We start from the raw sequence: 25911 nt of genomic DNA on the forward strand, positions 1-25911 counted from the left end.
TGAAGCCGTGAGAGACAGGCAGGCTCTCTTATGGACTCCAGGACTGTTGCCTGCCAAGTGTGATGTGGTATTTAACTCCTCTTCATTAAGTGCAGGCAGTCCTCTGGATGCTGCTATTTTGGAAGTGTTATCAAGGTCAAAGTTAGTAATTTCAGAGAAGGCTTTTTCCACTTGGGGTTGAATAACTCTTTATTGTGGGGACTGTCTATGGAAGGAATTTGGCAGCATCCCTGACGTCTACCTAGTAGATTAAGCTGCAGTATCTGGCTCCAAAAAATGCCCAGAAGAAAAATGACTAGATATGATGTCCTCATAGAAAGATGTAAGAACAAATTATATTTAAATTTAAATACTGAACATGGATGGACCTTAAGGGGATGGTACTAAGTGAAATAAGTCGAAAAAGAAGATAAATACTATATTATTTTACACATATATATGGAATAAAAGAAACAAGCAAGCAAGTAAACAAAACAAACCATTATATTCTAACAACAGAATGGTGGTTACCAGAGAGGAAGGGGTGGGGCTGGAGGGGCAGATAGAGGAGGTCCAATGGAAGGGGCTAGATCATAATGGGACCTTTGGTGGTGGGTGTGGTGTGAGACATGAGATGAAAAACTGTACACCTGAAACCTCAAAAAACCCAAAAAATTAAACGGAAAAATATTTAAGGAGTTATCCAGAGGACAAGCTCTTAATAACCTTTTGAAAGGGAATCAATTCTACATCCACATGGAAATCTGAAGTTATCACTGGATAAACATTATAAGCTGATTAGTCAGTCCTGAGATAATTTTTTTAAGTAAAAGACAATTTTTTTTTTTAAAGATTTATTTATTTGTGCATACAGAACTGGGGTACAGGCCAGAGGCTTAGGGGTGGCGAGAGGCTTCACCAGAGACAGAGTGGGGAGCAGAACAGGCAGATCGATGAAGTACACTGCTGAGGGGAGCAGCGGGCGTGCCAGGAGAGGTCTGCCACGCCATGTGGTCACCTCCGGGGCAGGTGGGAATCGAACTCATGTGGAAGCGGCTCTAGATTCTCAGTGCTGTGCTTCAACCCGCTACGCCACCAGGGAGGGCCCAAAAGACAATTTTTTTAAAAGATTTATTTATTTATACACACAGAACTGGGGTAGAGGCCAGAGGTGCAGGGGCAGTGAGAGAATTCACCAGAGAGACAGTGGGGAACAGAACAGGCAGACTGACCAAGTTCACTGCTGAGGGGAGCAATGGGCGGGTCAGGAGAGGTCTGTTGTGCCATGTGGGTCACCTCTGGGGTGGGGATAGAACTTATGCTAAAGTGGCTTTAGCTTCTTAGTGCTGTGCTTTAACCCGCTGCGCCACCAGGGAGGGCCCAGGTTAAAGATAATTTTTAATCTTAAAACTTTTACAAAGCAAAAAACCTGACTGTACCAGTGCAGTGTCACTTTCATTTTATCCTGTGTTTTTCATTTAAGTAGCTTTCAATAACAAAGTATGGGATTCTCATTAAAGGATGCTTCCTTCACTGTGAAAACTATTAAGGAAAGCAGTACTCTTGGGCTAGTGCCCAAATACTGATTTCTTTTAGGTAACTATATGTATAAATTTGAGGCTACACTCTTAAGAGAAGCGTGCTGAACTCCTTCCTATGGAAGTTTATATTCGTCACAGGTCTGGACCAGCAGTAACAGCCTGGTCTTGTGGGCTTGGGTCAGCAGACATGGTAACTGACAAAAGTGATTTTGTCCACTAGAGGGAACTCAGCTTGTCTCATTGTTCCTAAACAAACAGAAGCACAACAATCAACAAAACAGGAGAGAGAAACCTCTGTGTGTGCTGAGCCAGCAGGTGATGCACACTAGGTAGGGGAATGGAGCCCCAGGGAAGGAAGAAAACAGAACTCAAGTGCATTAAGTTCTCTGCCTGTATAAGGGGGTGAAGGAGGGAAAAACAACCTGACCACATTTTCAAAGTATTTCTTTATACACTTTGGCGATAAACTTATCAGGTAGTTTAAAAGAATAATCCCCATGTTTTATTAGAAGCCATTAAAAACTGTCTATGGGCCGTCCCTGATGGACAGCCACTGTGGCAAGAGTTCGATCTCCTGCCAGGGAGGTGACCCACATGGCTCAGCAGACCTCTCCTGACCCACCTGCTGTTCCCCTCAGCAGTGTATTTCAGTGGATCTACCTGTTCTGCTCCCCTCTCTGTCTCTAGTGAATTCTTTCACCCTTTCTCCCCACCCTGGCTTGTCCTCCATTTCTTATGCGCATAAATAAGTAGATCTTTAAAAAAAATTGTCTTACAGGTCAGAACTACAAGTCTCTGTTCACAATGGTGTTATTATCTGCACCTAGAATTATTTTCACCTACTAGCCACAAATCAAAATGCATTACTGAAAAGTCTAAATTCTTTAAAATGTTCAAAACCACGGATAATTTTTTTAAGGTTACTATGAAGAAGAAATTTTCATTCATTCACTATCAAGTGATACTTGAAATTAGGACAAATCAGCTTTTTATTTTTTAAATATTCTTTTAAAGCAGTAAGATCATTGTAGAAATTTTAGAAAATATGGGGCCTCCCTGTAGCTCAGGGGTCAAAGTGTCAGGGCTATCAAACTATAGCCAACCACTGCAGCATGAGTTCCATTCAGGCCAGGGAACTGACCCACATGGCGCAGAGACCTCTCCTGTCTCACCAGCTGCTCCCCTCAGCAGTGTATTTCAGTACACTGCTCTTTTCTGCTGCCTACCCTGTCTCTGGTGAATCCTCTCACACACACATCCCAACTAGCCTGCACCTCTGGCCTATACTCCAGTTTCTGTACGCATAAATAAATCTTTTTTTAAAACCCAAAAATGCAAATAAGTTAGAAAAGAAAAGACAGAAATCACCTTTAACTTTATCATGCAGAAATAACTAATCCCAGCTGTGAATATATACCTTCTAGTTTTTTTTCTATGCACATAGTCATCTATATTTTTAATCTATAAAAGTTGAATCTTTTTAACTTTTTTTTCACTTAAACCACAAACACCTCTCCACATTTATATGCAAATATACATTCTTTACATTCCACATATATAAATTGAAATGGCTATTGTGTGTTTCCTTATATGTACTATACCAGAATTTGCCTAACTTTTAAATGCATTTTAAAGCACCCCGTACTGTTGATATTTAGGTTGCCTTCAACCTTTCACTATGAAATAGCTCTCAGAGGATCTTCTCTTTCTATCCAATTTACACAAAAGCAGTTCTGACACTTACCTCAGAAAAGCCTTGCCCATAAGACATAATGGTGGCCTGGGGGTTATGTCTCAGCACTATTACCATCATGGCCTGAGTTGGATCTGGCTGGGGAGGTGACCCATATGGCTCAGCAGACCTTTCCTGACCCACCTGCTGCTCCCCTCAGCAGGGTATTTCAGTAGATCTGCCTGTTCTGCTCCCCACTTTGTCTCTGGTGAATCCTCGCTCCCCCTGCACCTCTAGCCTTCACCCCAGGCCTTCTACAAAATAAATAAAATCTTTAAAAAAAAAAAAAAAAGACAAGTATACAACCTAGAAAAAACTCCTTATCACTATCTTTCCACTTCAAATTGGTCCTCGTCCTCCCTCGGGATGGGGGTGGGGTGGGATCTGTACTTCATTCTCACAGAATCCTCTCATTTCTTTGTTCTTCTCTCATACCCTACTTTTCCCATCCCCTTAGTGTACATCCTGATTGTATGTATGTATGGGGAGGGGGGAGGGGGGCTTCTCAACAATCCACAATCCCCAACAGATATTTCAAAAACACATAGGCCTTTATTTTGACAATCAGATTTCTGTTACTGCAGAAACTGTATCCAACTCCACTTCCAGAGCCAGAAGCATTGAGGCAGCAGCCTTGTGATGACGGAGACAATGCACAGTCTCCCTCCGCCTCAGAAACTATCATCCACATTACAAGGGTTGATGGCCTAATTCTTTATTATTTTCCCTATCCACAGTCACTGGCAGACATCCTGCCCAGGAAGGCAAGGATGAGAGGTTATTGTTATGACAGAATGAATGAGACAATGTGGGGTTCTGTTCTTCTGACCTGACAATGTGACCACGGAGGGGGCCACCTCCTCGCATTCTGGCACAGCTGCCTCTCAGGCATGCAAAACAGAAACCTGGCTAGGGTCCCCCTCACAGGACCCCTCCCTCAGGAGCAGCTGGATGAGCTCAAGGAAGGTGCTCTCTCTTGTGAGAACTGACATTACACCCTATTCCTGGCCACCTTGTGCTATCCCAAGCATCCCGAACACTGGAGTAGTGATCATTTTCTTAAAAATATAAACCACAACGAGTTTCCAAGAATGGGCTGCCACAGAGAGAACACCACAGCACCAGCATTTTCGGAAGAATATGTTATTTGCTTGGTCTCTAATCCTAAGCCAGGGGTTTGAGAGAATCGTGAGTCACAGCATTTGCCACCAAGACATTAACAATCCAGTGCCATCAAGAGCTACACAACCTCAGGCGTTGGTGAGGAGACTTCTGTGGAGGTGTTTATGGGAGGCAAAGACATTTTTGTTCACTGGGTAGGCAAACACTTCCCCACACGAGCTATTCAAATGCATATTGTACTTTCTGGCAAAATGATGCCTCTCAGAGTTGATGATGAGGATTTTTCTCAAAGACCGGAGCGAGAGCCAAAAGAAAAGGCCATAGAATTCACCAGAATCTTTCTCTTGAGAGTTCAAAGTCTTGTTCTACCCACGAGCTTACAACAGGCTTCTCAAGTGGAGGAGTTTCAGGAAGTTACTGGAGGTCATGAGAAGGGCGAGGACTTCTCTGGAGCACTGTTTTTCCATTCAAAATAATAAATCGGCAACAGAGACACAACAAAAGGAACCCCAACCCAAATACAGTCTCAGAGGACACCTCTGGGGCCCAGAGGCCAGACTCACTCTGTGGCCACCATCTGGGGGATGGGTTCCTCTAGCAGCTCCAAGCTGTGCAGGATCCAGTAGCAGAGCCATGGGCGGCTGGCATCCAGACACTGTGGAAGGGACAGGGGAGACAACACACCCCTTATTCAGAATCATTCCAAGACACTGCTGACAAGGCGACATCTGTCTCAATCTCAGCAGCCTGGCCGGGGGAGGGCACCCAATGAACAACAATCAGTGAATGACAGATGCTCTGCTTTGTGGTCTTAGCCAGAAGCTGAAATGAGCATATGTAAGGAAAGGACAATGGGACAAAGAAATTTACCTTGAACCCAATGGGTCCTTCCCAGGAGGCATCTAAGGAAGGCAGAGCAGAGGACTTCTCACATGCCAGGAAGTTAAGTGCTGCTATGTTCTCAGTGTAGACCCAAGGAGATAAGTAACCTCAAGAAGGGATTCCTGAATTAACTCATTTATTGATTCAACAAATACTTAGTAAGAACCTACTTGTGCCAAGCACTGAATTAGCTAGTGGGGGCACAAGGATGAAAAAATTCAGTTCCTCTTCTTGAGATTCTTGGGACATAGAGTGTGTGTGGTTATCTGTGGAGGAAGAGGGCACTAGACAGAAACATAAGTACAGGTTATCTTATGTTTTTCTGGAACTAGGCAGAACATAACACATGCATATTATATATACATATATATGTATACCGGGATAAATTCTGTAACAGGCACTTACACTGTGGAAGGGACAGGGGAGACAACACACCCCTTGTTCACACCCCTTATTCCTGAGGGAGCGTGTGAAAGAGATTGACTAATTCTGCCTGAAGGAGCTTGAAAAGGTTTCCAAGGGTGCTATGTGAATAGACCATGATCCGAATTCAAGCCATAACCATTTATTGAAGGTTCAAAGATAGACAGGCAGGTGTTAAAAGTATACAAATGAGGTACAGAGAGACAAACTTTTTCCAAATCATAAATATAGTAAATGTCAGAGCTGAGACAAGAATCCAAGTTTCTGAATTCCCAATCCAATACTCCTTCCACTGGCTCAAACTGCCCTCTTCATAAATAGCTGACCATCCCAAGCTGGGCTAGCTCCCCGCTTGTGGGCTTGAGGGCAGCTGGAAAGGTGACCAGAAGGAATCTGGCCTGCCTAGACTGGAGTCCCAGCTCCTCCCCTCACTAGCTATATGTTTTTGAGCCAGTTACTTAATCTTGCTATGTCTTTCCTTATTTACAAAAAATACTTACCAACTTCATGGAGTATTGGTGAAAGTTAATTGAGATAATGCCCAGTATGCTTCTAGTACACTGCTCAAAACTGTTACCTGTTAGAGTGGCAGTGTGACAAGACCCTCGCCATGGAGGACTCGAGTCAGGGCTGAAAGCTGACAGCCCTCAAGCCAAACAGATGACCATGGGTATGTTGTGCTTGCTCCCTAGTGTTTGGTTTGCTTAGCTGGAATTGGTTGCAACATTTAAGCACTGGGAGACTCACATAGAAATCTGGATTTCTGGCTTGGAAAACAAAGAGAAGGATGCATGTAACCTTGGGTCTGTGACTGAACAGCAACTGGCCGGAACAGAGTAAAAGCCTGGGGCATCTAGTTAACTTCAGTCTTCTCTCAGCCCACTTTCTCTAACTTATGCTATCTGCTTGAATCGGCTAACTCTAATCAAATGTAGAACCCCAAAATAAAAAGCAAATTAAAAACTGGGCTGCTCTGTGCAAAGTGGGGCAAGAAGATTGGAGCCCCCTTAATCACCTTCATTCTTTACCGGCTACTTAGCTCCATTCCCAACATCCCCACCCCCCACCAATGACACCACAGCCCTTCCCCAAAACCCCTTAGTGGAATCCATGACTCTGAAGAACAGGCCTTAAAATTTACTCTAAGTTTGGGCATTTTTACAGTGTTAAACTGCAGAGTATTCTCTGGGATTTACACACAAATCATTTGGTCAGCACAGAAACTGGGTCCGTTTATTGGGCAAAGAGTCAGTGATAAACTAGTTAGCTGTCACGGGATATCTAGATGAAAAATAAGTGAACCCCTCAGTCATGATCTAATGGCAGAAGAAAGCCACATGCGGGGCTCCACTGGCCTCGAGGGGAGGACGAGACTGGAGCAGCCTTAGTTCAGGAAGTGGGAGTCTCAGCTCTGTGGGCCCTGGTTCCCATGCTCCCAATTCCTGTCAGAGCCACATGGCACAATGAGCAAATCTACAGCAGGTCAGGCCCCTATGCCTTTTCTATTCAAATAGAAAAGAGGAGAAAGAGCTGGCTGGTAATGTGACAGAAAGAGTTCCTGGCCTGGGTGCTTACCTCATAGGCATCTGTTAGCTGTCGAAGGCCTCTTTTCAGATAATGGAAGTGCTTCTCCCTCTGCAAAATAAGCCTAGAAAGACAAAGAGTTTGTAAACCTAGTTTAGTAGCTTATGTTTCCATCCACTTCAGAATGGGGGCACCCACTTCCATATGCACACACTCACTCTCAGTTTCAGAACTTCCCCTAAGGCAGAGCAAGAGGCCAGCATCTGAACTGTCCACAAAGTATCATACTGGCAAATGTTTTGAGATCCTCTCCGGGCAGGTGACTTTGGGCTAAGTGAAGAGCCACAATGAATACACACAACCAGACAGTGACAAGCCACCCAGAAACTTACATCTGTGGCTCCTCATTCTGGAAGTAACTGAAGTCTATGTCTCACCTCTTACCTAACTTGATTCACCTCTACCATCCCAGTCATCTCTTCTGGGGTCATTCCTCTGAGGGCTGTAGTTTGTACCCTGCCTGTCCCTCAGTCATCCTTCCATTATTCCCTCCCCGAAATTCCACCACCCACATGCTGACCCAAGCCCCAGCTGGAGGACCATGCTTGCACTCCGCTGACAGTGGTTCTGAGATGGAATGTGCCGCCCATGGCCACCTGCACAGGCAGGGTGAAGGACACAGAAGGCCTGTGTGACTTCAGAAGAAAAGGGAAAGAACAGAATGTTAAGGCATGCACTGTGCTTGTGCTTACAGAAATAAAAGGAAAGAAAAACCATTCTTTTTCTAGATATTCAACAATTGCTTGTTGAACTCATTCTGTGCTGCGCACAGAATAAGATCAGGAGTGTGGTCTTTACCTCAGAAAAGCCTTCAATTCAGAACTGGAAATAAATGGCCATAATACACAGCTTCATAAAGGAAAAGCATAACGTATTACTGAGTCCCTCATGGGAGGGAGACATCTCGTTAAGAAAGTTTTTGTGGAAGAGGTAGAATCTGGGTTGGATAATCTGGGTAAAGAGAGAGAATCTTCATAGGTAGAGGCAGTGAGGAGGGAAGACGGGAAAGGAAGGAATGGAATGAAACAGAATGGTGCAGTGAGCCCAGAGAACCCCAGGAGTGATGGAAGTGCCCTTCACCTGTGCTGACATCAGGGCCCACCAGCCACAGGTGGCTGGTGGGCACTTCCAGGGTGCCGGTGGAGCTACACAACTGAAGTTTGTGTTTTATTTCATTTTAATGAATTTACATTTAAACTGCTGCTGGTGGCTACAGGCCACCACAGGTATGAGCCATACAAGAGGAGTGAGGGGAGGGGTTGGGCCTGATATTTTAGGGTTGAAAGAGGAATGGTTGAAAAGGCCCCTTTTTATAGGGGCCTGGAAGACCAGCTGGAGAATTGAACTAAATTTAATAGGCAAAGGGAAGTCCTGGAGGTTTTGAGGTGAGAAAAAATAGCCAGGACTTTGCTTTAGAAAAAAATATCAAAACAGTATGGTAGTGGAACAAAAACAGAAACTCAGATCAATGGGACAGAATTGAAAGCCCAGAAATAAATCCATATAAATATTGATAGCTAACTTTCAACAAAAGAAATTATGCCCAAACACCGGAGAAAAGACAGCTTTTTTAATAAATGGTGCTGGGAAACATGCATAGATACATGCAAAAAAAAATAGATAAATCAAACAAGATCAACATTTAGCACCATAAAGGGAAGTTAACACAAAATGAATTAAAGATTTCAACAGAAACCATAAAGTACATAAAGGAAATATAGGAGGCACACTTCAGGACATCTACCACAGATATATTGGGAACTACAATGCCAATAGCAAGTGGGGAAAAAAACAGAAATAAGCAAATGAGGCTATCAAATTCAAAATGTTTGTACCTCAAAAGAAATCATCACAAAAACAAAAACGCAAACTACAGAATGGGAAAAAACAGCTGCAAGTCACACATGTGCCAAGGCGTTAACTCCAAAATTTACAGAGCACTTACACAGTCCAGCAGCAAAGAAGCAGCCTAGTGAAGAAAGAAGCAAAGGACCTCAATGCACACTCCTCTAAAGAAAACGTCCAGATGGCCTACCTACCAGCATGAAAAGATGTTCACTGCCATTATTGTGGGAGAAATGCAAATTAAAGCCACGTGGAGATGTCACCTCCCCCTGTGAGGATGGTCCATACAAAAAAGGATGGAGTTAGTAAGCGTTGGTAAGGTTGCAGGGAAAATGGAACTTTCATCCACCATTGGTGGGACTGCAAACTGGTACAACCCCTGTGGAGAACGGCATGGAGATTTCCCAAGAAAATAAAAATGTAAATCCCATTTGAGTCAGCAATACCACTACTAGGTATTTATTTTTTAAAAAACATGGAAAATCTAATACGAAAAGAATGTGCATCTGTGCATAGCAACACTGTTCACAATTGCCAAACCATGGAACTAATCTAAGTGCCCTTCACCAGATGAATGGAGAGAGAAACTGTGGTGCATGTATTTAATGATATATTCCACAGCTGTGAAGAAAGATGAAACTGGTATTTGGGCCAAAATGGATGGATCTTGAGGTCATTATGCTGAGTGAGATCAATCAACAAGTGAAAGATTTTAGATGGTCTCACTTATCTGAAGTATATAAATCCCCCTCCTCAACAAATAGCAATTACACATGAACAATAGAAGAAATTTAAAAATTGGTAAAAAAAAAAAAAAATGTTACCAAAGGGAATAGGGAAGAGGGTATAGGGTAGGAAGCAGATGGGACTCTAGTGTCTGGGTAGAGGGAGAAGAAAATGATCTGACAGCAGTAGGTATTTGTTTTTTAAATATTTTTTTAAATTTATGCATACAGAGGCCCTCCCTGGTGGCGCAGCGGGTTAAAGCACAGCACTGAGAAGCTTAAGCCACTTCCACATGAGTTCGATCCCCGCCTGCCCCGGAGGAGACCACATGGCGCGGCAGACCTCTCCTGCCCGCCCGCTGCTCCCCTCAGCAGTGTACTTCGTTGATCTGCCTGTTCTGCTCCCCACTCTGTCTCTGGTGAAGCCTCTCACCCTCTGCATCTCTGGCCTGTACCCCAGTTCTATATGAATAAATAAATCTTTAAAAAAAATTTATGCATACAGAACTGGGGTACAGGCCAGAGGTGCTGGGGAGGTGAGAAGATTCACCAGAGACAGAGCGGGTAGCAGAACAGGCACTGACGAAGTACACTGCTGAGGGGAGCAGCGGGCAAGACAGGAGAGGTCTGCTGTGCCATGTGAATCTGAGGGGCCGGGGATCGAACTTGCACTGAAGTGGCTGAGGCTAGCTTGCAGTGCTGCATCCTAACCTGTTGTGCCACCAGGGAGGGCCAGCATTAAGTATTTATGTATTTACACACTGGACTAATCAAAGCACTAAGTTGGAGAGAGATGAGGCAGGAAGACTGGGTAGATGTTGAAAGGCAACCAGATTGGAAGTACTTAGAGCTTATAGGGCTCAAACTACATAGCACCATGACCCAGGATCTGCTGACTTCATAGGAAGTGCATTCAGGCAAGCTAGCAAGCACACTTGGAAACACATGTGAGACTCAGGAGAGGGATCCTAAGAAGCATTCTTTGGTGCGCAGGTGAGCACAGCAAAAGAGTCTGAATGCAGAACTGGATGCAAAGGTCCGTCTTTAAAAGCTTGGAGGAGGACAAGGAACCAAAGGAGAAAAATAATGTTACAAAGGCAGTGTGTTGTCAGGCAACAGAGGAGAGAATTTCACAGAAATACTTAACAGTGGCGAAGGCTGAAGCAAGATTAAGGGAAAGAGACAAGCCACGAAGTGGCAGATGACATTCCGGAGAATTGAGGGAGTGGGAGGGGAGAGTCCAGGTTGCAAAGAAGTGGAGAAAACCAGACTTGATTTCCCAAGGGGGTCCCTGGTAGGACTCAGCAAGCACACTTTCTATACAGGCCAAGTATCCGGCACTGAGGTAGATGCTATCTCTGCTCCATAGATGCCTTGCAACTTTCCCAGGCTAGGTAGGTTCATCATCAGTTCTAGCAATTTAAAGAAAAGAAAAAAAAAACAGACTTTTTTTTTTAAACCCTTGGCATTATTTTCCCAGGATTTAATGGTAATCAGAGGAAACAAACTGGCAGGGAGATAGCAACTTGAGCCCCCTTAGCCAGGATGACACCGCTCTTTTACCCCCTTCTTCCTAGGCAAAGGTGGGCTTCTTGCACATGGGCACACGCCCATACTCAGGTGTCCATAACTAGGCACGTGGGCGCCACGCCCAAGCCTTTCTATGCTATATTACAGTCTTGTCTGACAGGTACTGTGAGCAGGGGAGACATGGAGGATCAGAAGAAGATTCCTAAAGGCTAAGGCCTGAAAGACACGAGTTAGCCAGCAACATGAAGGGGGTGGGAAGGGTATTTCATGCAATGGAACAGTGAGGCACATTCAAGTAAGTAGCATGGCCGAAGCAAAAACACAGGGCAATGAGCTGTGTGAAGTCATGCTGGAGAGGTACAGACGTGTCAGGAGCTGTAAATGCACTGGGAGCTTGATTTTAAACCAAAAGCAAAGGAGTCACTGTGTTACAACAAAGATGAGCCTTGAAAACACTATGCTAAGTGAAGGAAGCCAATCTCAAAGGACCATATGTGTGATTTCATTTATATACAGAACAGGCAAATCCACAGAGACAGAAGCTGGATTAAGTGTTTGCCAGGGAATTGAGGGGTGATGGCTAAATCCCCATTCCTTTGGGGATGATGAGTTTTAAAATTGTATGTGATGATGGTTGCACAACTCCATGAATACACTAAAAGCCAATGACTTGTATACTTTGTGGGTGAATTAATATGATAATGAATTATATCTCATTAAAGCTATGACCCAAAAAATAAAGACAAAAAATTTTAAGGGAATCATAGAACTCTTTCAGGCACCAGAAAGATGTAGTCATATCTGCATTTTCTAGGCATATTTGCTAATATAATACTGGTAACAATGATACTGATAACACTTTTCAAAAAGAAAAAAGAAAACACAATCCAAAAGTTCTTTAGGATGGACCACATTGCTCCAAGACAGGACATACATTTCACAGTCTTAGAGATCAGAAATCATTTCTGGAAAAGGGAATAATGGCAAAATGGGTCTACATTCCATTTTAGCCTTGAATCTATTTGGCTCCAACCCTAGAAAATTGAACAGGCAAATGCCTCTCTCAGCATCATTCCTGGCATCTCAGGACCTGGGGCATGGTTGGTGGTCCTGGGAGTGTGTGTGAGTCCATCACAACTGATCAACATCATGACCTCAGAAAACAAGCCATGTCATCCTGACTTATTACCTGGACATTTACTTTAGTGAACAATGAAGATCTATTCCTGCACCATTAGATCAGCTTTTAAAATTTGACTACCAAAATGTTAAATATTGAAACTGTGATAACTTAAAATTCTGATAAGCCTTCAGGTTAATTTTTCTAGGATATTTACATCCTAGAAGTTCATCTTAAGATGGAGAAGTTCAGCCTCTGCCTTCTACTGCTATCTGGAGTTACAGATTCAACCATCCAGTCAAATGTGTGATCTCACTAATATTAATTAGCATGTTGTAACATATGATAATTAGCATCTCTTAAAGCACTTGTTTTCATAGGTAACAATGATAAAATGGGAATTGTCAGATTCTTAAAATAAACTATTCTAGTTCCTCAAAGGCTCCAAACCCTTTTTGGAACATTTTTGTTTTCCTCCCACACCTGACCTAAGACTTATGAATTAGGGAATTTTACTCCTTTATGGTACTCTGCTACCAGCCCCAAACACAACAGCACCTTCTCCCAGGCTATAGTCTCCCGTTTTTGTTTTCCCTCATATCTCAGGAAGAATAAAAGTTCAAGAGCTCTATTTGGATGGAGAGTACAAAAGAATGGCCAATGATCAAAGGTCCTTTTGGAAGCCAGTACATGTTCACAGCCCGCAGAGAGCAGACAGTGACTCAGGTTAGTCACAGTGGAGAGGCCCTGCTCTCCACAAAGCCCCCTGAAGCAATCATACCCCTCACCATCATCATGTCCTGCCACCTCTGGGGAATATACCCTGTAACAGGCAGAGATTTCACTCCCCCAGCGCTTTTTAACAAGAGATGTGATCTACTAATCTCCAGCTGTGGCTCATGACAAGACCAATCATTCATTTATTGAGGCTGCGTTTTGGGTCGTTTCAGAGATTTAGTTTAGCAATTTGGGGTAAGATTCGCTAGCTGGTTTATATTTTCCTTCCTCCGGGAAGAAAGATGAAGATAACCTTTCCCCGCCCTGTCTTTTCCTTTTTCCAATTACCTTTTCCAGGGTTTACTACCTTAGCTAATCTGAAGTTTCTGAAAGCTTTTTTTTTTTTATTTTTTGTGAGTGGAACAATAGAATGGTGGTTAAAAAAAAAAAAGACACAAAGCTAATTCAGACTAGTATCATTTGTAATGTTCCGGTAAGTAGAAGTACCAAGAGGCTGAAGTTCCAGGAGCTAGTCTATGAGGGCTCTGCAAGCTGGAGACATGATGAATGGGTTGGCTGGACTTCAGACTCTTTGGTTTCTTGTCCAGAGTGAATCAGCCAGCAGCCTAACTATACTTTGTCCAGAGACCGCCAAGGAAAATGGCTGCATCATTAAGACAAAATGATGACACACATAATTTTGGGCTACTAGTCAGCTCTGATGGCTGGGGAGTTTTGATGGTTCAGAGAAACAATTTGTGATTAGAAGAGAAATGATAACCAAAGAATGAAATAACCTTATGAAGCTCTAATGTGGTACATTAAAAAACTATAAAGGAAAAGAGAAAATAAAGGTTCAGACTAACCATGTTTTGGCTTAGAATCCCCTTTTTGGAATTTCTGACATCAAAGAACTGAGAAGGCTTCGACTTGCTGAGCGCCAAGAAAAACAAAAGGCAAGTGTTTCATGTGAAACTTCATCCTTGAGACCTGCCACACAGCTCCAACAAGGGCCAGGCTGGGAGAAACTCAAATCTCAGATCTTTCCAGTCAAATCATAATACACATCAACGGAATCCATCCTGCGCCATCCCGATGGCCTCTACGTCTGTTTCAAAGTGTAATATGAAAAAGAAGGGCTTGGGAGCCATGTGGTCTGAGCAGCAAGTGACAACTAGGCAGCTAAAACCTGAACTTCCTCTTGTCCTGAGGCTTCAGAGCTAGAGCCAAGGGGTGGCCCCACGTACCACGTGACACCCCATGCAGGTAGAGCCACTCCTCCACATAGTACTCTACTACTATTAGGGTAACAGAGGAGGGAGTCAGGGCTCCGAGCATATCCAGGTATCACCGGTCAAAAAACACCAGTCTCATAGCAGCTTTATTCCTTTTGGTTCCCTAAGTTCCAGGAAGAACAAGAAAGGCTCCCAAAGGAGGAGGCATCTCCAGATCCCCTCAAACTCCTAACCACAGCTTACCTGGGTACAAGGTGGTTGAACTTGTAAGAACTGAAGACCTCTTGGATCCTTTCTTCTACTTTTGCCTAATAAGGATGCAGGAAGAGGAGAGAGAAAATAAATACAGATGAGACCTCTATTTACTACTTCTACAAATGCCTATTAGCTAGAGTTGTTCGGTGTGGTTTATACTTTATGGTATTGTAGACTACATTCAGGGACTCTACTGGACAAGGAGACAGACAGCGAGAGAATGTCCCGAACCCTGCTGGCATCACAATCAACTTCTCCAGTAAACAAATCCATAGCATCCAAACTGATGGTAGTTTTGGGGTTTGGCTTCCTGGCACTGGTTACTCAGGGAGCATAAACATGCATTTTTTTAATGTATACTGAAATGGGGTACAGGACAGAGGTGCAGGGGTGGTGAGAAAATTCACCAGAAACAGAGTTGGGAGCAGAGTAGGCAGATCAACGAAGTACACTGCTGAGGGGAGCAGTGGGCAGGTCAGGAGAGGTCTGCCGTGCCATGTGGATCACCTCCGGGGCCAGGGATCGAACTCGCACTGAGGTGGCCAGGGCTTGGCTTAGCTTCACAGTGCAGTGTTCCAGTCTGCTGCACCACCAGGGAGGGCCCCAAACATACATTTTTCTTGAGAGATTTACTCTTGTATACTCTATGAAATTGTTCAGGTGTTCATTAACTGGTTATTCTCAAGTACACAACTAATTCTTGCCAAGCATCATACTACTTATTGTCTGATTAAACAGTTTAAATACAGATTGAATTTTATTAAAATCTCCTAAGGGATTTATAAGAACATCTGGTCACACAGAAAAGTTCACAGTACTATAAAACAAAGGATCTCAGAAAGCCAGGTTGCAAAAGAAACCAGACCACCTGCCTCCTCTGAAGACCACCTGCCTCCTCTGAAGACCACAAGAGAACACGGTTTACGGTTTACACAGTACAGCTTCTGTAAGGAAGGGGTATGACAACGTGGGAGGGGGGTTGTTGATAGGATACAGCCTTTAGCCTTCATTTGCATCCTGCTCTTTATGGGCAGGCATGTCCTACTTGAGATTTCAAGATACATAATATTATCCCTACTGGGAAATTTCAAAAATGTATTATTTATTTCTGAGACACCCACAGAGCTAGAACTTCTAGTCCCCTTTGACAAGTGTGCAAGAATTATTTGTGATGATGGAGGAGCAGTGATGTGAATCATCTTAAATGTCAGCAAATCTAAAATTCATTTATATTTGGTTTTAGGATATGCTTTTGTATTTGTCTTTGAACATGAGTTTGAGGGGTGATCTGGCTATGAATTTACAATACTTAAAAAATAGATTGAAGCTTCTGTGAGAACCTGGCTCAAGAAGAATAAGAAAGTTGTCCCAGATTCTTCACAATTCTTTTTCCATTCTAGACACTCACATGAGACTAATATAAAGCACCAGCCTAAATGGAACACAGACTGTATTTCTCAAACATTCCTGCCTCAGCTATAAGCAGAAAAGGATAGAAAAATACATAAGAAACATCTGTCAGTAAAATCACTAAATAAAGATTGCCTATAGTATGCTGTTATAGCTAAGTGAATTGATGAATTCAGAATGAAGCAAAACCTAGTACGAGGAAAACACACTTTTCTGCCCAAATACAAGCAGATTCAAAAACATATGACTGAATAATATTCAGACGTTAATGGATGAGCCCTCGTTCTTAGCATCCCGACACCTAGACATATAGGGAAAAAGGTTCTTGCTTCCAGTCAAGAAGTCCTTAAAGAAGCCTTACCTGGGCGCTCCCCGTTGGCACAACGGGTTAAAGCACAGCACTGCAAGCTGGCTGCAGCCACGTCAGTGGGAGTCCGATCCCCGGCCCTGGAGGTGACCCACATGGCACAGGAGACCTCTCCAGGCCCACCCCTCAGCAGTGTACTTCATCAAGCTGCCTGTTCTGCTCCCCACCCTGTCTCTGGTGAATCCTCTTACCTCCCCTGCACCTCTCACCTGTACCCCAGTTCTTTATGCATAAATAAATAAATCTTAAAAAAAAAAAAAAGAAGAAGATTCACCCTCAGCACCCAATTGGGCAACACAAGAAGCCCAGTACTAGATGAGGAAAATGGAAGTTAAGTTCTTAGCTAAGATACATGACAGAAACATACAGGTATGTCATCCTACAAAGCAAAAGGCTCTGTATATTTCCAACATAGGGCCATTTCTCTTTGGATTTCCTAACTATCCTCATTCTGAATGCATTTGTGATACTCTCATGCAGTTAGTAATTACCTCATGACTGAAAATATAACTTACAAATTCTAATAAATGGAATATACAAATAATTCACTTTATTTTCTCTTAAAAACTGATATATTTGTCTAATAGTTTTATCGAGGTATATAATTCATAAGCCAATCAATTCACCGATTTAAAGTGTATAATTAAAAAAATAATAAAGCATCTGATCCAATAGCTTTTAGTTTTTTCAGAGACTTGGGAATTCATCAGTGCAATCAATTTTAAAATATTTCCACTGTGATCAAAATAAAGCTGGCACCCCTTAGCTAGCTTTCACCTCCAATCCCTATCCTTCTCTATCCTTGTCAACCACTAATCTACTTTCTATAAATCAATAAATCTGCTTTTTCTAGATAGCTGACATAAATGGAATCACAGACCTCTTTGAGTTGGCATGTGTTCAAGCCTTATTCATGGCAGCATGTATCAGTAATTCATTTTCTATAGGCAGGTAGTATTTCGCCATTCCTAGAACTGATAGGAGTAACTCACTGTGTCTAACCTACAAAAATAATTGGCTTATACTAAACAGTTACTTTCCTTCTGGAAGCCTGGAATTTTGAGAAGCACTAGGCAGAAGTTGCCTCTGTGACCAGCCCCAATAGATACCATGAGAACCACGTCTCTAAGGAGCTTCCTTTATAGACAACACATTGCATGAGTTATTCGGAACAGTTCAGTGCTGGAGGAATTAAGCGTGTCCTGTGTGACTCCACTGGGAGAAGACTCTTGGAAGTTTGTGCTGGTTTCCTCCAGACTTCACCCCAGGAGGCTTTTTTCCCTTCGTTGATTTTCTTTGGTGCCTTTTGCCATCATAAATCATAACCACGAGTATGAAAAAATGCTGAGTTGCCTGGATCCTTATAATACCTAGGGGTGATCTTGAGACATCCAGCACATTAGGAAGTTTAGAAATTTAGCCTTTGGAACAATTAAGGGAAGGAGTCACAACAATTGCCTCATGTCTAGAGCTAAGTTCTATAATTAAATTCCTGTCTGAAAATTGATGAAAATCCTCACCTCAGTTCTAAAGGAGAATTGAGGTAACTATTTAAAAACAATTACCTAAGTTACCAAACACTATATAGTTCTCAAGTCAAAATTCAAAACCACAAATCCGCTTCAATACAAAAATGCGAAAACAGGTTCCATTTTCCCTGCTTCATTTTTATGTTTAATTTCTATCCCAAAGGAACATACTCTTCTATTCTGGTCTATCTTTCCTTTCTGCTTGAGAACCCCCACAGGCAGGACAGTTACCAACTGGGTACAATAGAAACACTGATTAACAGCTCCATAACAACAGATAATTTTCTTTTGCATAAATAGCAAAGGGCCCATAGGTTCATTTCCCTTGGGTACAGGGCACACAGTTCTTAACCATGTTAATGAAAGTGATACAGCTCTCTTGGGAGGAAGATGACAGCCTTAAGTATCTGATCTGTTTCAGAAACATTGCTACCTGAAAAGTAACAAGAAAGATCAACAGGATTAGTCACCAGAAGATTCAGTCCCAAGGGACTGAGTCTTCAAAAATTTTGAAACAGTCTGAAATAAAGGAACTTTGGTTGGATCAACATACACAAACACCCCCATACACTATCTATCTATCTCTGTATCTAGCTCTTTATATATCTTTATGTATAGTTATCTATCGCTATATAGATAGATATCAATATCGATCTATAGATCTATAGGTAGATAGATAGAAATTAAAAACTGGATATTAAATGGTAATAGAATTATCATTTATTTTCTTAACTATGATGTTATAGTTCTTATGTAAAAGAATGTCATTCTTAGGAGATGCATTCTTTATTACTTTGGGGTGTCATGATGTTTCCATCTTACTTTCAAAGGTTCAGAAAAAAAGTATTCCTATATATGTACATATACACAGTGGAAAAATTGTCCTCACTATATTACCTATTCAGTTATCTCCATCTAATTCACAACTCTGTAAAGAAAGAAGATAATGTGTAGAAAACTGATAGTAATACAAATAATCTCTGTCCACAAAATGCAAATTATTGTTAGTAAAATGCAATTAATTATCACTCAGTGGACACTGACCAGTTGCATCCATTCAAAATCATTTCAGCATTTCTTAACTGACTGTAAATGTGTAGTAGTCTTAGTCCCCTTCCGAAATGACTGTGACATCTTACTGGTTCCATGAGCTAAATTAAATCTTCCAGAAGGAGCCCTCACCCCGTCACCAGCGCAAGACCTTGAACATCTCTGAGCCCTTTGCTGTGTCTGTGCCACTTCGCGTGTCAGCTGTCATCAGCACCAACAGTATCCCATGCAGAATACCCCCAAAGGAGCTGCAGTCTCTTTCCAGCCTAGAAGAGTTTTCTTTCCAAGGGCCCGAGAGTGGAGGTTGGCCTGAAGAGGAGAAGCCACCAGTAGCTGAGACCTCAGGTAAAGTGAGAGAGAAAAAGTTTCTCTCCTTTGCAAGAGATAAACACACACACACACACACACACACACACACACACACACACACACCTAGACTTGCTTACCTAGAGTCTGCAAGACAATGCAGAGAAGTCACTGGGTCCAAGAGCCAGGCTTCCTGGGTACAATTCCAGGCTGTCATTTGTCTGTATAATAGCACCTTCTTCATGTTAGTTGTGAATATTATGTTAATACATGTAAACATACATGTATTACTATATATTTGTGTTTACTATATATTTGTATGACTAACTTATATATGTACATATACACATACTCACACATGCATACACAAGCCATCTCCATAATGACAAAGTGTAAGATGAAGCAGAAAGTGCTGGCATAGAAGCTGTAGCAAGTTATCCAGGAAATCAAACTCAGATAATCAATGAAGATGACTACACTAAACAACAGCTTTCCAATACATACAAAAGTCTTTTACTAAAGAAGATGCCATATAGAGTTTCACAGAGAGAAGTCTATGTCTTGCTTCTTGCTTCAAAGTTTCAAAGGACAGACTGTCTTGTTAGGGCTAGGGCAGCTATCTGGTTGAAGTCAGTGCTCATTTACCATTTTAAAAATCTTAGGGCCCTTAAGAATTATGCTAAATTTATTCTGCCTGTGCTTTATAACTGGAACAACAAGGCCTAGATGACAGCACATCTGTTTACATCATGGTTTACTGAATATTTTAAGCCCCAAATTCAGACTTACTGCTCAGGAAAAAAATTTTTTTTTCAAAATATTATTGCGTATTGACAATGAACCTGGTTATCTAAGAATTCTGATAGAAAAGTACAGAGATTAATATTATTTTCATGTATGCTAACACAACATCCATCCTGAAGCCCATAAATCAAGGAATGATTTTGCCTTTCAAATCTTATCATTTAAGAAATACATGTCATAAAGTTATAGCTGCCATAGATAGTGATCCCACTGATGGATCTGGGCAAAGTCAACTGAAACCTTCCGGAAAGAATTCACCATTTTAGATACCATTAAGAACATCTGTGGTTCATGGGCGGAGATCAAAACAACATTAATAGAACTTTGGAAGAACCTGACTCCAATCCTCATGGATGACTTTGTGGGATTCAAGACTTCAGTGGAGAAAATAACAGCAGATGTGGTGGAAGTAGCAAGAGAATCAGAATTAGTGATGGAGCCTGCAGATGTGACCAAATTTCTGAAAACTTACCATAAAAACTAACGGATGGAAGAATTGTTTTTATGTATGTGGTTTCTTGAGGTTGGATGTACTCCTGGTATAGAGGTAAACATTTTTTAAATGACAACTACAGATTTAAATATTACATAAACTTAGTTGATAAAGTAGGGAAAGGGGTTGAGAAGGTTGACTTCAATTTTGAGAGACGTCCTGGTAGGTAAAGAGCTATCAACAGCATCACATGTTACTGAGAAATCTTTCAAGAAAGAAAGAGTCCATCAATGTGGCAAGCTTCATTGCTGTCAAGTTTTAAGAAATTGCTACAGCCACCCCAACTTTCAACAACCATCACCCCAGTCAGTCAGCAGCCATCAACGCTGCCCCAAACGATTTCAACTTGCTGGGGGCTCAGATAGTGAATAGCAATTTTTAGTAAGAAAGTATTTTAAGGTATGTCCATTACTTTTTCACACATAGTGCTATTGTACCTTTAAAGACCACTAAATAGTGTAAAGATAATTCTATGTACACTGGGGGGAAATCGTAGTGTGACTTATTTTATTGTGGCATTTGCTTTACTGTAGTATGGAACTGAACTCACAAATCTCCAAGGTGCATTATGTCTTTAAAGAATATAATATACATTAAAATATACATTAATATGTATGCCTAGATGTATGATATAAAATAAAATAGGTATTATTTTGTGTTTTTCAACAAAAGAGTGTTGGATAGGGACCAGGGATGAAGTGACTGCATCCACGGCCCCAAGACTTAGGTGGCATGACAATAAATGAAGATCTAGTCATTTGCCCACAAGTTCAACTGCTCTGTTTAAAAAAAAAAAAAAGGCTCATGGAATTTCTCTAGAAATCTAATAAGTAGAAGCAGGAAATAATTTCCATTCACCAGTGAATGGTAAAACCAGTGAATGCAATTGGTACATTTTCTTTCACAGCTTCTCTCTAAAGCCAATTTCATGGTGCACCAACTTTTATATCATGGACTATCCTATCACTTCCCTCTTCTTATAGCAGCCTTTCTCTTCCAGAGGAAGACCCCTCTGGAAACAGATTTGCTGCCTGAGATTCACGCTCACACTGAAACTGCAATAAAAGAACCATTAATAGATTAACAATAAAGTAAGGATTCTCTCTAAAACCTCAGGGTGAAAAAAGTCACTTTATAAGCAATTCTTACAAAGTACTTATTATGGGGAGTTCTTTCAATTCTTTATTTTGAATACAAAGTGCCATTTAGGGCAACATAGCAGCCTAAAACAATCTCAATTAAGATCCTGTTTTTGCTGTTTCTAGAGGTGAGATATAGGGCCCAGGGAAAGAGGAGAAATTAAACAGATTTAGTAATTACTCTGGAATTCTGTTGTATTATACACCTTTCTTAAGATTACTTTAGAAAGTAATAGGGTGATTAAATTGTGTGGATCATAGATGTACACCACTGGCCACATGGCTTTAAAAAAACCTGATTTTTTTTTAAGTTACAAGTGGGTACTTGTAACCTAATAAAATATTCAATGATAATATCTTACCTATTTTCAAAAGAGATATATCTTTAAAAACTGAAGGAGTAGTCTGGAAAAATATATTGTCTCACCCAAAATGTAACTCCACTAATGATAAAAATACTAAAACCGATGATGTGTGTGAAGAGTTTGAAGAAAAATGTTTTATGAATAAGAAAGAGAAGCAATATTTCAAATTTAATGAGGTTTTATAATGTATGTGACTTTAAAGAGATATGGATTTCTAAATTTAAATTAGAAAATTTGTGAACAGGTTTTGATTTGGTCATATAATTACCTAAAAGTACATTTTCAAGTAAATGACATGCTTTTGGATTTTTTTAAAGTATTTTTTAAAGATTTATTTATGCATACAAGACGTGGGTACAGGCCAGAGGTGTGGGGGAGGGGGTAAAAGGATTCACCAGAGAGAGAGTGGGAAGCAGAACAGGCAGATCTACCTAAATATACTGCTGAGGGGAGCAGCAGAAAAGACAGGAGAGGTGTGCTGCGCCATGTGGGTCACCTCCCCCAGCAGGGGGTGGAACTCGCGCTTCAGTGGCTGTGGAGAGCTCCATGGTGCTGTGCTTTAACCCGCTGCGCCACCAGGGAAGACCCGCTTTTGGACTTTTTAATAGGGAAAACTTTGCTGTTTGGAAGTGTCTTAGAGTTGGCAATATGATATACACTGAATTTTAATAAAATGAAATTGATTCACATGCAATTAAGCTTACTGACCACTTAACCAAACACAAAAAATTGGTAAGTTTGGTAAAATTGGTAAGTTTGCCTCGCCTCTATTTAATAGTCTTTCAAGACTGTAACTTGCAATAAGTTAACAATAAGTTAACAGCAGGCATCCAGTACTCATTCCTGGGCCCCTAATATTTCCTCCTCAGGATATGCAGCAATGCAATGAGCATCAACAGGGCCAAACTGCTCTTCCTGCCTCTCTGGCTCTCTCATCCCACCACCACTGTTGGCTCCTGCCATCCAGATCACCTAACTAACCACACACAGCCAGCTTGCATCCTCCATTCCCAGTAATTTCTTCCCTCATAATGCCCCCTAATTCTATCCTTCACAGCCCCCCAGTACCACATTCTCCAGCTTTCCTGACAACCACACCCAAACAGACCATTCTATGCCGTAAGTCCTCACAAAATGCACTGATAAGTTAGTACTTAACTACATGCTCTTACAAGCTATTCTGTGGCTGCTTTGGGCATATTTCTTCTTCCCTCTGAAAGAAAAGAACTTTGAGGACAGAGATTACGACCAACCATACTATATTCCCCAGAGTCAATTGTAACTCAAAAGAATAATGTCTAATGTAACGTCATGCCATTTCAAGTGTAGGATGCTTTTGCCTCGGTTCAAGTGCAAATTAAAAGAAAAACAGGAGTAGCAACTGTTATAAACAACTGTTTTTGGCAAGGCCTCCAAGACTCTTAACCTACTGTCCTGAATCACAGATTATTTGCACCAGGGTAATTACAGGTGGCACAAAAAGGCAACCACTAAGAATACAAGTACATCTAGTTTTCTAGAGTCATAAAATCCATCATCATTATCCATGCATCAAATCCATCAGTGAAACAGCTTAAGGCAGAGACCATCAAAAAATTCCCAGAACCACCTCTCTTCATTACTCCAACTTCCATGGTCCTGAGCTAAGCTGCCATGACCTGTGGCCTCCAGTACCACAACAGCCTCCTGTTGTTTCCTGCAGCTACCATGTGATGGCCTACTCTCAAATGTGACCTATATAAGCCTGATCAAAACCCTTGATCCTGGGTCAGTATGACTCCTGGTATGTAGCAGATGGCACCTTCAAAGCAAAGGATGTGAGAATAGTTACTGTGAGCAGGCGGAGGGAAACCACAAGGGAGAGTAGAGTGCTTTGGGGCAGATGACACAGAGCTACCTGACACCCTCCTAGACCTGAAGATGAGAAAAGAAAGGAGAGGGAGACCAAGAACTCTGTGGAAAAGGCATCTATTGGAGAGGCGCCCATCTACAGGAGACACTCCAAACCATGCAATCCTGCAGAAGGGAACAAGCGCACTGATAGTGTTCTCCCTTTCTTATCTCTGATCAGATACAATCATGGCCAAATACAAGCAGAAGCCATAAGACAGGGGAGTCTGTCAATGCATCTCTACCTCCTGGTGCAGTGTAAAAAAAGGGTAGAATGAATCTGGGGAGATAAATGACTATCCAGACAAATGGCTTCCACCTAAATGAAAGTATCTGAAAGTGCTCACAATGGCTCACAAGGCTCTACAAGATCTAAGCTTATCTCTTAATTCTCCTGTTTGGTGACTCACAGTAGCTCTCTACACTAGGCACATACCTGCCTCAGGTCTTTAAAAAGCAAAAAAAAAAAGGTTTACTTATTTAGGCATACAAGAGATGGAATGTAGGCCAGAGGTGGGAATGGAGTGGTGAGAGGAATCACCAGAGTCAGAGTGGGGAGTAGGCAGATCTACTGAAATACACTGTTGAGGGGAGCAGTGAGAGGTCAGGAGAGGTCTGCTGCACCATGGGGGTCACCTCCCTGGCTGGGGATTGAGCATGTGCTGCAGTGGCCACTGATAGCTTCACAGTGCTGAGATTAACCCCTTGTGCCAGCAGGGAGGCCCTGGCTCAGGTCTTTTATACTTGCTTATACTCCTCAGCCCAGGATGCCTTCCCCCGTATGCATAGGGCTTGTTTTGCCATCTACTTTATATCAGAAATTTTTCCTTACAACCTTGGACCATCCTTCTCTCCAGCTCCTACTCCTTCCTTTTCTGGCACTCTTACTCTGCTGAATTTCTCTCCATAGTACTTCAAATTAACATTAGCTGATAGATGATTGAATGATAACTTCCCCCTCCCCATCTTCTAAATGACTTCCCCCAGTCTAAAACAAAGGTTTCATAAAGGCATCAACTTGGCCTTTTGTTCACTGAGTCATCTCCCATACCTTGCACTTAGAAAGCCCTCAAGCATTTATTGAGTGAGTGACAACGAATAGATGGAACGGAAGCACCCATAGCTAAGGGCTCTTTCCAAGTGTATAGGTTTAACTACTAATACCAAATTATTGTTGACAAAGTCCTGATAATCAGGAAGTAGATGGCAAGAATAATAGTAGTACCTTCTATCTCAATGGTAAGCAAAGAGAAAGCAAGGTTGGCATTAAGAGTATATCATCATTAACCCTAGGTTTGTAAACCTAGGGTAGGATAAATGGAAGTCATCAGTTTTTTTCTGCCCTCCCACCATTAGCATGTGATGGACATGTGTGGTTTTGTACGCACGCCTGGTGGTAGATACCTGGGGTATGGAGTGGTGTACACATGTGTGAATACCTGAGCTGAGGGACTGAGGCTATAAGGGCAGTGTGACACAGAGATGAGTGACTACAGAGTAGCAGAAGCTATCGGTGGAAGGGCTGCCAGAGAACACAGGAGTAAGTCCAGAGAGGATAAAAGATTCAGTGGGGGCTGGGAGCCCTGTCAGCCTCCTTGCTGCCTCCTCCCCTGCCTGCTAGGGGATCTTGGTGGCCACACTAAAAATGGTATAAAAATATCAGTAAAAGCCTGAGGGCCCTAGGACTGTCCTTTACTCACCTGCCCAAACTGACAGAGAATCTTCCCTGTGCCTTGATGGCACAACACTAGCACTTCTCCAAGCCTCAGCTGTAAACTGTGTAAGGGCTGAGTGCTACAACGACCTATAGGAGCATATAGCACGGTGCTGGGACCCAATAAATGGGCACTAGAATGATTACTAAAACA

The 25911-nt window shown here is 42.0% G+C and overlaps 1 protein-coding gene across 1 annotated transcript in view; it reads right to left on the reverse strand.

Moving 5' to 3' along the window:
• The window catches only part of LOC101628464 (protein farnesyltransferase subunit beta), a 52770-nt gene that overhangs the window by 24613 nt on the left and 2246 nt on the right, over positions 1–25911 (reverse strand). The window contains exons 2-4 of the mRNA XM_004681779.2: positions 14679–14743; positions 7255–7327; positions 4938–5029 (exon numbers count right to left, since the gene is read on the reverse strand). Of these exons, the coding sequence (XP_004681836.1) occupies positions 4938–5029; positions 7255–7327; positions 14679–14743 (230 nt within the window). The remainder of the gene's footprint in view (positions 1–4937; positions 5030–7254; positions 7328–14678; positions 14744–25911) is intronic.

This window comes from Condylura cristata, unplaced genomic scaffold (assembly GCF_000260355.1).
Source record: "Condylura cristata isolate star-nosed mole 26May11 unplaced genomic scaffold, ConCri1.0 scaffold00013, whole genome shotgun sequence".
NCBI classification, from domain to species: domain Eukaryota; kingdom Metazoa; phylum Chordata; class Mammalia; order Eulipotyphla; family Talpidae; genus Condylura; species Condylura cristata.